At 37.4% G+C, this 10,442-nt stretch overlaps 3 protein-coding genes across 3 annotated transcripts; all 3 read right to left on the bottom strand.

Moving 5' to 3' along the window:
* Nucleotides 1-24: 24 nt before the first annotated feature.
* On the bottom strand, nt 25-2,607 carry LOC113031511 (rano class II histocompatibility antigen, A beta chain-like). Its single transcript, XM_026183642.1, has 6 exons — nt 2,335-2,607; nt 1,908-2,174; nt 1,520-1,801; nt 510-620; nt 406-431; nt 25-307 (listed from the first exon to the last, which is right to left on the bottom strand). The coding sequence occupies exons 1-6, from the start codon at nt 2,429-2,431 to the stop codon at nt 281-283; spliced, it is 810 nt and encodes a 269-aa protein (XP_026039427.1). The 5' UTR covers nt 2,432-2,607; the 3' UTR covers nt 25-280.
* Nucleotides 2,608-2,774: 167 nt separating this feature from the next.
* LOC113031510 (rano class II histocompatibility antigen, A beta chain-like) lies at nt 2,775-5,996 on the bottom strand. The gene is made up of 6 exons (XM_026183641.1): nt 5,852-5,996; nt 5,425-5,691; nt 5,037-5,318; nt 4,539-4,649; nt 4,417-4,442; nt 2,775-4,318 (listed from the first exon to the last, which is right to left on the bottom strand). Exons 1-6 carry the CDS (start codon nt 5,946-5,948, stop codon nt 4,292-4,294), a joined length of 810 nt encoding a protein of 269 aa, XP_026039426.1. The 5' UTR covers nt 5,949-5,996; the 3' UTR covers nt 2,775-4,291.
* A 546-nt stretch (nt 5,997-6,542) lies between these two features.
* On the bottom strand, nt 6,543-7,917 carry LOC113031516 (H-2 class II histocompatibility antigen, A-U alpha chain-like). The gene is made up of 4 exons (XM_026183646.1): nt 7,760-7,917; nt 7,276-7,539; nt 6,908-7,189; nt 6,543-6,821 (listed from the first exon to the last, which is right to left on the bottom strand). The coding sequence occupies exons 1-4, from the start codon at nt 7,836-7,838 to the stop codon at nt 6,694-6,696; spliced, it is 753 nt and encodes a 250-aa protein (XP_026039431.1). The 5' UTR covers nt 7,839-7,917; the 3' UTR covers nt 6,543-6,693.
* Between the last annotated feature and the right edge of the window lie 2,525 nt (nt 7,918-10,442).

The following is a 10,442-nucleotide window of genomic DNA, read 5'->3' on the forward strand; positions in this document are numbered from 1 at the left end:
GGTAAAAAAAAACAAAACATCATATTACATTCACTTTTTAAATTCTTCTTTCCAAAGTGAAGCAGACAGGAAACAGTACACAGCTGTTTGCTGGTGGAAGCTCAGCTGATGTGATTCAGAGTTTGGATCAAGTTTACAGTGTGAGGAGAAAATGTGGATGATGTGAGTCTCTGTGCGTCTGTGAAAAGCTCAGACGGCAGTTTAAGGACAAGCAAGTCGACCACAACGTTTTACATAATCAGAACCAAAATCTCAGTGAAATCCAAAAGGCTGCTCTGACTCAAAGTGTGTCATCGGGGTATAAAACCTGCAGAAAAAAGAAAAAGAGATTTATTATAGTCTGGTAGATGTTTCCACATCTGTTTCAAAGTGATGGAAAAATAACTGTTAAATATAAACATCTACCTCGGTTGTTGACACCATGACCCGCCCTGCAGAAAGGTTCAACGTTTTTATCATTAAATCTTATCACAAGTATTGTTTTATGTTTATTAGAAAGAATCTCTCACCACTGGATTTCTTCTTGTAGTAAATGAGCCCAGCAACTGAAAACACCAAACCCAGCAGCAGCCCTGCTGCACCAACAGCAATCTTATCTCTCCCTGAGTCAGGCGATGGTTCTGAAAACACATTTATCAGCAGCAGCAGATTACATCTACATATTTTAGACTGATATATATCAAATATATGAATCATGAGTCAATCAGATGACAATACTTTTACTTTATTAATAACTCTAAAGTGCATTAGACTACAATGTGTTGTACATTCATGCAGTATTTTATTAATCTTCCTCATGTGGATGGCCAGTTTAGAAGTACCAGCTGACCTAGAGTAACATGCTTGTCTTTGGACTTGAAGAGGAAGCTGGAGTAACTAGAGGAAGCCCACACACGCACAGGGAGAAACTGCATACAGAAAGGCCTGGCCAACCAGGAGTTTCAAACCAGGAACCTGCTTGCTGTGAGGTGACAGTGTTAACCACATCACTGCTATGTCGCTAAATCCTCTCGGCCGTTTTTAATGTGTGGCAAAATCAGCCTTCTACTCTGTGAATTCCTCGTTGATGTTTTCTCATAAAATGTCAAATTGAATACATGCTGAAAAATGTTGATTGTATAGATCCAAGAATAACGCAAAGTCACATTTGAATGATTATCAATTTGACTTGACTGAAAATACCGGTAGAAAAATGTATTTAAATCATTTGGAGTAAATGTAAGTGGAATTTACTTATTATTAAGTAAATTTGCTTTAAGATAACATGTCCAAAATAGCATGAAACACCTTTTATAACATCTCTTGTCTTAAGCTGACAAGTTTCTTGTTTTATGCAAACAAAAAGCAGAAAATTTGCATTTGGTTCAGTTGTATTTAGTATCAGCTAACTATATTTTATGTTTAAGCTCTCACTGAGTTGATTTAGATGTGCAAACCTGTAAAATGAAGTAACTAATGAAATACTGTGTAATTTTCAAATCTAAAGCTCAGATACAGGTGGCATTAAATACTCTCTTACCCCAGTCATATATCAGGGGCTTCATGAGGCTTGCATGCTGCACCATGCATGAGATTTTTTCCTCAGGTGTGGGTGTATACTCCAAGAAGGAATGGATCTGGTAGAGCCAGTTTCCATTTGGCAGCTCCTCAGTGGAAGTCACATCAGTTGTTGTCTGCTTTCCGTCTCTGAGCCACGTTAGTTTGATTTGTTTTGGGTAAAAGTTGTACGCGCTGCAGACGAGCATGCTTGGATGTCTGCTGTCTGCTGCATCCACAGACCTCAGCCAAACGTAGGGCTCGACTAGAGGAAACATACAAGTCATTAAAACAAAACTTGACTTTGTTTGTAGACAGAAAGAAAGAGAGACAGTTTTGAGATAATTGCTGTGATGTTTTGTGAAAATTACCTGAATTCTGGAGCTCATCATAAATCAGTGGGACATTTCTTTTGCAAAGGTTTGATTTCCATACCTCATGTTTCATAAAGCCCTGGTCACCGTTGAGCTTATCTGCAACTTTTATTCCGTTCTTTGTGTAACCGACTACTTTCCCCACACTGCTGTTGTATTGGCCTTCTAGCACCTTATTAAAGTAAAACTGCTCCACGTACATGGCATCGTGGCCGTCAGGGGAAGTAAACTGGCAATGAGCCACATAATATCCAAAGAGAGCGCCTGAAAAATGTTTTCCAACAAACAGTAGTTAATATGGCTAGTTAAATGTATATCCTATCATCACACATCACATGCTACAGCTAAACAGATAGCTGCTAAGTAGCTATTTGAGTCTGTTGTATCACTTTGATCAGCAGTATAAATAAAAAGTCTAACTTACCTTCTGTGGAAAAGACGAGCAAAAGCACAAAGAAAGGAAGAAAACTGTGAGTATGAGACATGCTGTCTGGTAAATAAGAGTAGAGTGACTGAATCATCACACCTAGACAGCAGTGGTTAAAGTTGGCACTGAGTTGTAAAAATCAGGAAGTTGAGTTCCTGAAATGTATTGTTTTGATTTCAGTGCTCATAATGTCAGTGGGTCTCATATTCCCTCCTCAGTTATTTTGCATAAAGATTACCGATGGGGAAAAAGAAGTAAAAAATACATTTGGTTAAAAATCCAGAAGTAATGGTGCCACTTCAGTCAAATGGAGAACTCAGGATTTATATCTTTTCTAAGTGTAATTCATAAAACAAAACAATACACATTGCTAGTAAAGCAAATTTTGTATTGGTAGATTACAGTACTTATGTAAAACACAAAGAGAAACACACAGAAAGCTTTGAATCACTTTATCATCGTTTTTGTATAAAATTTAGTGTTGGCTAAACAATCATGATGTGAATTTCCTGATCCACTACATCCTACAGGTGCTCTGTTGGATTGACATCTATTTACTTGGAGGCCATTTGAGGACAGCGAACTAAATTTAGTGTTCAAGAAACCAGTTTGAGATGATCTCAGCTTTGTGACAATGTTGTATTATCCTGGTGGAAGCAGCCAGCAGAAGATGGTACACCATGGTCATAATGTTAAGAAAACATCACAAGCATTGTTACACCACCAGCAGGCTGAACTGTTGATACAAGGTAGGGTGGATCCAGGCTTTCATGTTTTTTACACCACGTTCTGACTCTACCATCTGAATTTTGCAGCAGAAATCAACTCATCAGACCAGGCTGCAGTTTTCAAATCTTCTATTGTCCACTTTTGAGTCTGTAACAACTGTTCTCGTTCTTAGCTGACAGGTGTGGTACTCAGTGTGGGCTTCTGCTGCTGCAGTGCTTTTTCTTTTTTCTTTACTTTTTTTTTGCAAACCTCGGTTGTAACGAGTGGTTATTTTAATTACTGTGGCCTTCCTATGAACCCAAAACTGTTCTGCTAACCGCTGAAATCAGTAAGACATTTAAACCCAAAGAACTACCACTGATGGGATATTTTCTCTTTTTCATACAATTCTCTGTGGAAGAATCAGTAGTTCTGGAAACACTCCAGTCTGGCACCAACAACCATGTCATGTTCAAGTTGGTTAAATCACCTGCCTCCCTTTGGATTTGACCATGTTTACATGCCTAAGTACATTAAGATGCTGCCATGTGATTAGCTAATTAAATATTTCTGTTACCAAGCAGTTAAATGGATGTACCTAAAGAAATGGCCTGTGAATGTATGTCCTCAACCACACATGGATGGAATGTTTAAGCAAACACAAGTGTTATATTTATTATCAGTAGTTGATTGTAGTTGATATCTGTAGTGAAATTGATTTACCATCCACACCAGGGTAGCTGGGATAGAAAGACAGGATGACACATGTTTGTTACACAGACTAGATAAACATGAATTTGAATAATTACTATTTTCTCTGCAATGTCCAAATATTATGCCCTTACTGCCCATTTCCTGTTTTCACCCCGCAGTGCTTTACAGCTGCCATTTTCGACATGTGCTGAAGGTTTACCTGCATTAACTGATTTTTTGGCCACTTGAGGGCGGTAGAGTAAGCTAAAAAAAAAAACCCCAAAACAAAACATCATATTACATTCACTTTTTAAATCCTTCTTTCCAAAATGAAGCAGACAGGAAACAGTACACAGCTGTTTGCTGGTGGAAGCTCAGCTGATGTGATTCAGAGTTTGGATCAAGTTTACAGTGTGAGGAGAAAATGTGGATGATGTGAGTCTCTGTGCGTCTGTGAAAAGCTCAGACGGCAGTTTAAGGACAAGCAAGTCGACCACAACGTTTTACATAATCAGAACCAAAATCTCAGTGAAATCCAAAAGGCTGCTCCGACTCAAAGTGTGTCATCGGGGTATAAAACCTGCAGAAAAAAGAAAAAGAGATTTATTATAGTCTGGTAGATGTTTCCACATCTGTTTCAAAGTGATGGAAAAATAACTATTAAATATAAACATCTACCTCGGTTGTTGACACCATGACCCGCCCTGCAGAAAGGTTCAACATTTTTATCAATAAATCTTATCAGTAGATGCTGTCATGACAAAAACATTCTTTTATGTTCATTAGAAAGAATCTCTCACCACTGGATTTCTTCTTGTAGTAAATGAGCCCAGCAAATGAAAACACCAAACCCAGCAGCAGCCCTGCTGCACCAACAGCAATCTTATCTCTCCCTGAGTCAGGCGATGGTTCTGAAAACACATTTATCAGCAGCAGCAGATTACATCTACATATCTTTCACTTTTCTGATCACTTTTCTCTTGGTGGTTTTTAATGTGTGGCAGCATGGGCCTTTTACTCTGTGAATTCTGTGTTGGAGTTCTCTCATAAAATTTCAAAGGAATGCATGCTGGGAAATGTGGATATATCCACAAAGAAAGCAAAGTCGCATTTGAATGATAATCAGTTACAAAATACAGAAATACAGGCAGAAAAATGTACTTTAATGATTTGGATTAAATGTAACTACTTATTATTAAGTTAACTGGCTTTAGCTAAACATGTCCAAAATAGTATGAAATGTTGTGTAATTGTCTAATCTAAAGCTCAGATACAGGTGGCATTAAATACTCTCTTACCCCAGTCATATATCAGGGGCTTCATGAGGCTTGCATGCTCCACCATGCATGAGATTTTTTCCTCAGGTGTGGGTGTATACTCCAAGTAGGAATGGATCTGGTAGAGCCAGTTTCCATTTGGCAGCTCCTCAATGGAAGTCACATCAGTTGTTGTCTGCTTTCCGTCTCTGAGCCACGTTAGTTTGATTTGTTTTGGGTAAAAGTTGTACGCGCTGCAGACGAGCATGCTTGGATGTCTGCTGTCTGCTGCATCCACAGACCTCAGCCAAACGTAGGGCTCGACTAGAGGAAACATACAAGTCATTAAAACAAAACTTGACTTTCTTTGTAGACAGAAAGAAAGAGAGACAGTTTTGAGATAATTGCTGTGATGTTTTGTGAAAATTACCTGAATTCTGGAGCTCATCATAAATCAGTGGGACATTTCTTTTGCAAAGGTTTGATTTCCATACCTCATGTTTCATAAAGCCCTGGTCACCGTTGAGCTTATCTGCAACTTTTATTCCGTTCTTTGTGTAACCGACTACTTTCCCCACACTGCTGTTGTATTGGCATTCTAGCACCTTATTAAAGTAAAACTGCTCCACGTACATGGCATCGTGGCCGTCAGGGGAAGTAAACTGGCAATGAGCCACATAATATCCAAAGAGAGCGCCTGAAAAATGTTTTCCAACAAACAGTAGTTAATATGGCTAGTTAAATGTATATCCTATCATCACACATCACATGCTACAGCTAAACAGATAGCTGCTAAGTAGCTATTTGAGTCTGTTGTATCACTTTGATCAGCAGTATAAATAAAAAGTCTAACTTACCTTCTGTGGAAAAGACGAGCAAAAGCACAAAGAAAGGAAGAAAACTGTGAGTATGAGACATGCTGTCTGGTAAATAAGAGTAGAGTGACTGAATCATCACACCTAGACAGCAGTGGTTAAAGTTGGCACTGAGTTGTAAAAATCAGGAAGTTGAGTTCCTGAAATGTATTGTTTTGATTTCAGTGCTCTTGTTGTTACTGGGTACCTCCCCAGTTATTTTGCAAAAAATCTCAGATTACCAATGAAAAAAAAAAAAAGAAGTAAAAAACAACAACATTTGGTTAAAAATCAGGGAAGTAAAGATTTTGAACCAGCATTTTTTTCATGGTGCCACTTCAGTCAAATTGAGTGCTCAGAATTTTTTGTGGATCATGACTATACAGTCATTACACAAACAAAACAGAACATTACACATTACTAGTAAAGCAAGTTTTGTATTGGTAGAATATAGTATTTATGTAAAACACAAAAAGAAACACACAGAATACAAAAAGCTTTGAATCACTTTATCATGTTTTTGTATAAAAAATGTAATTAAATATATGTATATGCAAAGTATAAACAAAAATAACAGTTATAGTTTTATAAGAACCACAATCTCTACAAGTTATGTGGTTAATATATCAAAGAAGACAAAATCAAAAATACAACTGATTTACATGATGTACATCGAAGTTTATTAAACACTGTATACATTGTACAAACTCACATTTAGTCTCTATCACATCTTGAGTTACTGGATTTGTTTTGTGTGTGTTAACTTTATTGGCTTTAAATGGTACTGTGCAGAAATAATATAGTATTTGTTTATCATATGCTGACTATATTTAACCTCACAGAAGTTACTGTCGTTGGTGTCCCTTTACAAAGAAAAATACTCCGACTGTGACTCCCAGTAAGCCCAGACTCAATCCCACTCCACAGAAAATAGCTGGTCCAAGACTTTGATCACTGTTCATGACCTCAGCTTCTGTAGAGAAAGTTAAAGACAATATAAGTCATTACAGACACAATGAAATTTCTGTTTTTAGTGACTTCATAAGGTCAAATATTTACCCCAGATTCTTGTTTTGGGTGTCTCCAGTGCCGAGTGCTCCACAGTGCAGCTGTAAAAGTCTCCTTCACTTGGTGTGAATGTCAGAGTGGAAAACTGGTGGAAGGTTTGATCTTTATTAGGGAAATATCGACTGAGTGACACCCCCGTGGACACCGGATGGCCATTTTTGGTCCAAGTAACATTGATGGAAGGTGGGTAGAAGTGATTCACAAAGCAGATCAGGCTGTTTTCTACTCCCAGCTCAACTTTGTCAGAAGAGAAGAGGACGATCTCTGGAGGGTCTAGAAGAGGTAAAAACACAAGTAAAACTTTCTTCAGCATTTTCTCAATCATGTCTGTACAGAGATTAATGCAGAGGTTGATTTACCTTTTTCTTCTGGCACATACTTCTCTTCCATTTCAGCAATTTTTGTAATTAGTAAACACCATTTCCTGTTGTCCAAAGCATCTTCAAGGATACTCAAACCCACCAAAACATGACTCGGATCGGGAAAAATAAAATTGGGAACGGTGTAGACAATCTCTTTTTTTGGGAAATCGGCATATAAAAACTCTTCGCCATCAAACTCAAACTGAACCTCTGTCAGGCCTTGGACGAAACAGCCCACTACGTAGGTCATTTCATGGGGAACTGAAAAAAAAAAACTGTGGTTACAACTTAAAAGTATAGATGTCAAGTCATATGACTGCTAATATGTACAGTTTATGTCTAATAATGTCTTTTCAGGCATTTGCATTCTTGAGTAACAGAAACAAAAAATGACTATGGGTGCTTAACATGTCTCAACACATGAACTGCATGCTCCAGAACAAACAAGTTGCAATAGATTGTTAGCTTAAAACTTACTTACTCTGTGAGAAGACACAGAAGTTGTTGAGTATGAGGATTAAGAGAGGAGCGTGCTTCATATCTGTTGTGTGATGTGACATCAGTGACAGCAGACTGAGTGGTTCAGTATTGGTTTTAACTTTACCACTGCTGCCAACAGGGAACTTCACAGTGAGTCATATGACCAGACCAGGTCCTGGGGTGGAGTAAAACAAAGGAGTAACTGGAGAAAATTCCAATTAAATTTGTTCTGTGAGCTGTTCTTTGTGGATTTAACCAACTGAATTCAAGAAGATATCAGCAGAACCCTATGGCTGATTTCCTGCCACTACACACTATAAAACCAATATAATAGGTAGAATTTAGTGAGTGTAAATAAGACCCTAGATGTGATCAATCCTTTGAATAACAAAAAGTTAGCATACTTTAATTTGTTTTGCAAGACATTTCACGTTAAACATAGTCAACACATCATGTATGGATCCAACATCTAATTTTAAAAAATCTAAAAAAAGTTTTGATTAACCTACTTAATCAAATTTCACTTGTGAACCTGGGCTTTTTTTTTTATAATCTCTCACCTTCTTCTTTTATCCTCCCCTTCCTACATGTTTCTCCATCTCTGAACACGACACATTGGCATTTTTGACTCCTTGGGAAATACAGCAACTGTGACAAACTGCAAAGAAACAGTTTGTTTGTTCGCTCATATTTGTTGAAGTCTTTGAAAATTTGCATTTGAAATTACATGACAAAATGTGACTCCATTTATGCTGACATACCAATGCAACTTTATATAAAGATAGCTAGACAGAAAAGGGGGGGGGGGGGGGATTCTTATTACATAAACGTGGCAAGAAAGCAAAGGCAACTACAAGTTTCTCGGGAAAACAACAGCTACATTTATCCTCTGTTTAATTTCCTTATACTAGACTTCCTCTACTATACTAAGATTTCAAAAAATTATTTTCGTTTCAGACTGGTTCAACTGCTTTATTTATCAGAATTACCGAGGGTGTGTCTGTCTGGAGTCTGTTGCGATCTGGGTAACTGATCTAACCAGGTGTCCCAACCGTTTCTCCACATTTGATCTTTACTTTTTGTTTCCTACAGTTTGTCGTGTCAAGTTTCGGCTGAATAATTACCTAAGCTTTGGAATAATCTTCCTCTTCACAATAGGCAATCGACATCAGTGATGGTTTTTAAATCCAGATTGAAAACGCATTTTTAATCACTGGCTTTTGACTCAGTGGTTGACTGACTTGCACTTACTTATATTTTATTGTTTTCACTATGTTTGTTATTTTATCGTATTTATTATTCTTATGGTATCTATTATGTTTCTATTGTTCAGCACTTTGGTCGGCCTTGTGTGTTTTTAAAGTGCTATATAAATAAACGATGATGATGATGATGAATAATTAGCTATAAAATCAAATGTAAAGTTAGGATACAGCTTTATCTGATCAAAGTTCTTACTGGCAAAACGAACACTGACAAAATGTATAGATTTAATTTCAAACTTTATTCTTTCTTTGATGTGATGATGCCAAAGTGGCACAAACTGATCAAATTGCTCTGTTTTTCTTCCTGTTTTTATATGTAAAGATGTTACGATGGTGACTTACTCTCTTAACTCAGAATGAACATACTCACAAGTTGATTGAATTTACTCCAATCACTGTTCTGGACCAGGAAACTCAGAGTTCCCATTTGTTGAACAGGTGATATGACCAATCTGTTGCCATGTCATCAGACCTGCAGCTAAATACTTTGTACACCTGAGTGAAGAGGAGCAGAGCTGTCAGCTTATCACCACCTGGTGGAGAGTTTGATCTGCCTTTGAACTCCAAATGACAAAAAAATTCTCCTGCATGCTCGCGGACATGAAGCCGAGAAAGCCATAACTAAACATAATCTGTGATCAGGGTGTCCCAGGGCAATGTTTTGAAGGACACTGTAAGAGTGTTTGTGTCCACCTGACGTAGCACCAAGTATTTCAACTGGGCTTTGCATGTTAAAAGAATATTAAATTGAGTCAGTTACTAGAGGCTATTGGCACAAAAAGCAAATATGCAGCATGAGGACTTTGACTATTTTGGCTCAAATACAGTAGTACTTAATCTATTCAACTATGTACATGTTTTATATTTTCTACAGAAAAACTGGGCACTAAATAGTGATTAGATGGTGAGGAAACCTCTAGATCTTAATATACTGGCTGTTGAGCAAAAGGCTAATGCACTGATAACAGCTCAGCCCCATACTATTCAGTGTCCCAGTGTGTCATGACAAACTGACAGAGTCTGCAACACAAAGTGAAATATGATTAATGCAAATATATATTTTTATTCATAGCTGTGACATGATTCAGTCCACCAGCAATATATATCAGATTTCCAGTAAAAACATACGAAGGGTCACTGTTGGATGTGGAATTTGGATATTTACAGAAAGGTCTTGAGTCACCCTATGTTTCTTCATATTTCGCTGGAAAAATGCATTTATTGAAACATGCAAACATGAATGAAAACATTGTACATAAAATTACTTAAAGTAGTCTTCCAGGTGTCTTGTATTTCACTCTTCTGTTGATGTTGGCTGTCTCTTGTTTTGTTGTATGCCTATAATATCGTATAATCGTTTGCATTTTTTCATGAAAAAGAAAGAAAAAAAGACGAAATTTAATTTTTATAACAGGCTGG

The sequence above is a fragment of the Astatotilapia calliptera genome, chromosome 11 (genome assembly GCF_900246225.1).
Source record: "Astatotilapia calliptera chromosome 11, fAstCal1.2, whole genome shotgun sequence".
Classification (NCBI taxonomy): Eukaryota; Metazoa; Chordata; class Actinopteri; order Cichliformes; family Cichlidae; genus Astatotilapia; species Astatotilapia calliptera.

Coding starts and splice junctions, on each gene's coding strand:
- LOC113031516 (XM_026183646.1), bottom strand. CDS start 7,838: ATGTCACATCACACAACAGATATGAAGCACGCTCCTCTCTTAATCCTC. Junction 7,190..7,275: donor GTATGTGCCAGAAGAAAAAG/GTAAATCAACCT, acceptor TACCTCTTCTAG/ACCCTCCAGAGATCGTCCTC. Junction 6,822..6,907: donor ACCCAAAACAAGAATCTGGG/GTAAATATTTGA, acceptor CTTTCTCTACAG/AAGCTGAGGTCATGAACAGT.
- LOC113031510 (XM_026183641.1), bottom strand. CDS start 5,948: ATGATTCAGTCACTCTACTCTTATTTACCAGACAGCATGTCTCATACT. Junction 5,692..5,851: donor GCTCGTCTTTTCCACAGAAG/GTAAGTTAGACT, acceptor AACATTTTTCAG/GCGCTCTCTTTGGATATTAT. Junction 5,319..5,424: donor TGATGAGCTCCAGAATTCAG/GTAATTTTCACA, acceptor TGTTTCCTCTAG/TCGAGCCCTACGTTTGGCTG.
- LOC113031511 (XM_026183642.1), bottom strand. CDS start 2,431: ATGATTCAGTCACTCTACTCTTATTTACCAGACAGCATGTCTCATACT. Junction 2,175..2,334: donor GCTCGTCTTTTCCACAGAAG/GTAAGTTAGACT, acceptor AACATTTTTCAG/GCGCTCTCTTTGGATATTAT. Junction 308..405: donor TCATGGTGTCAACAACCGAG/GTAGATGTTTAT, acceptor TTTTTTCTGCAG/GTTTTATACCCCGATGACAC.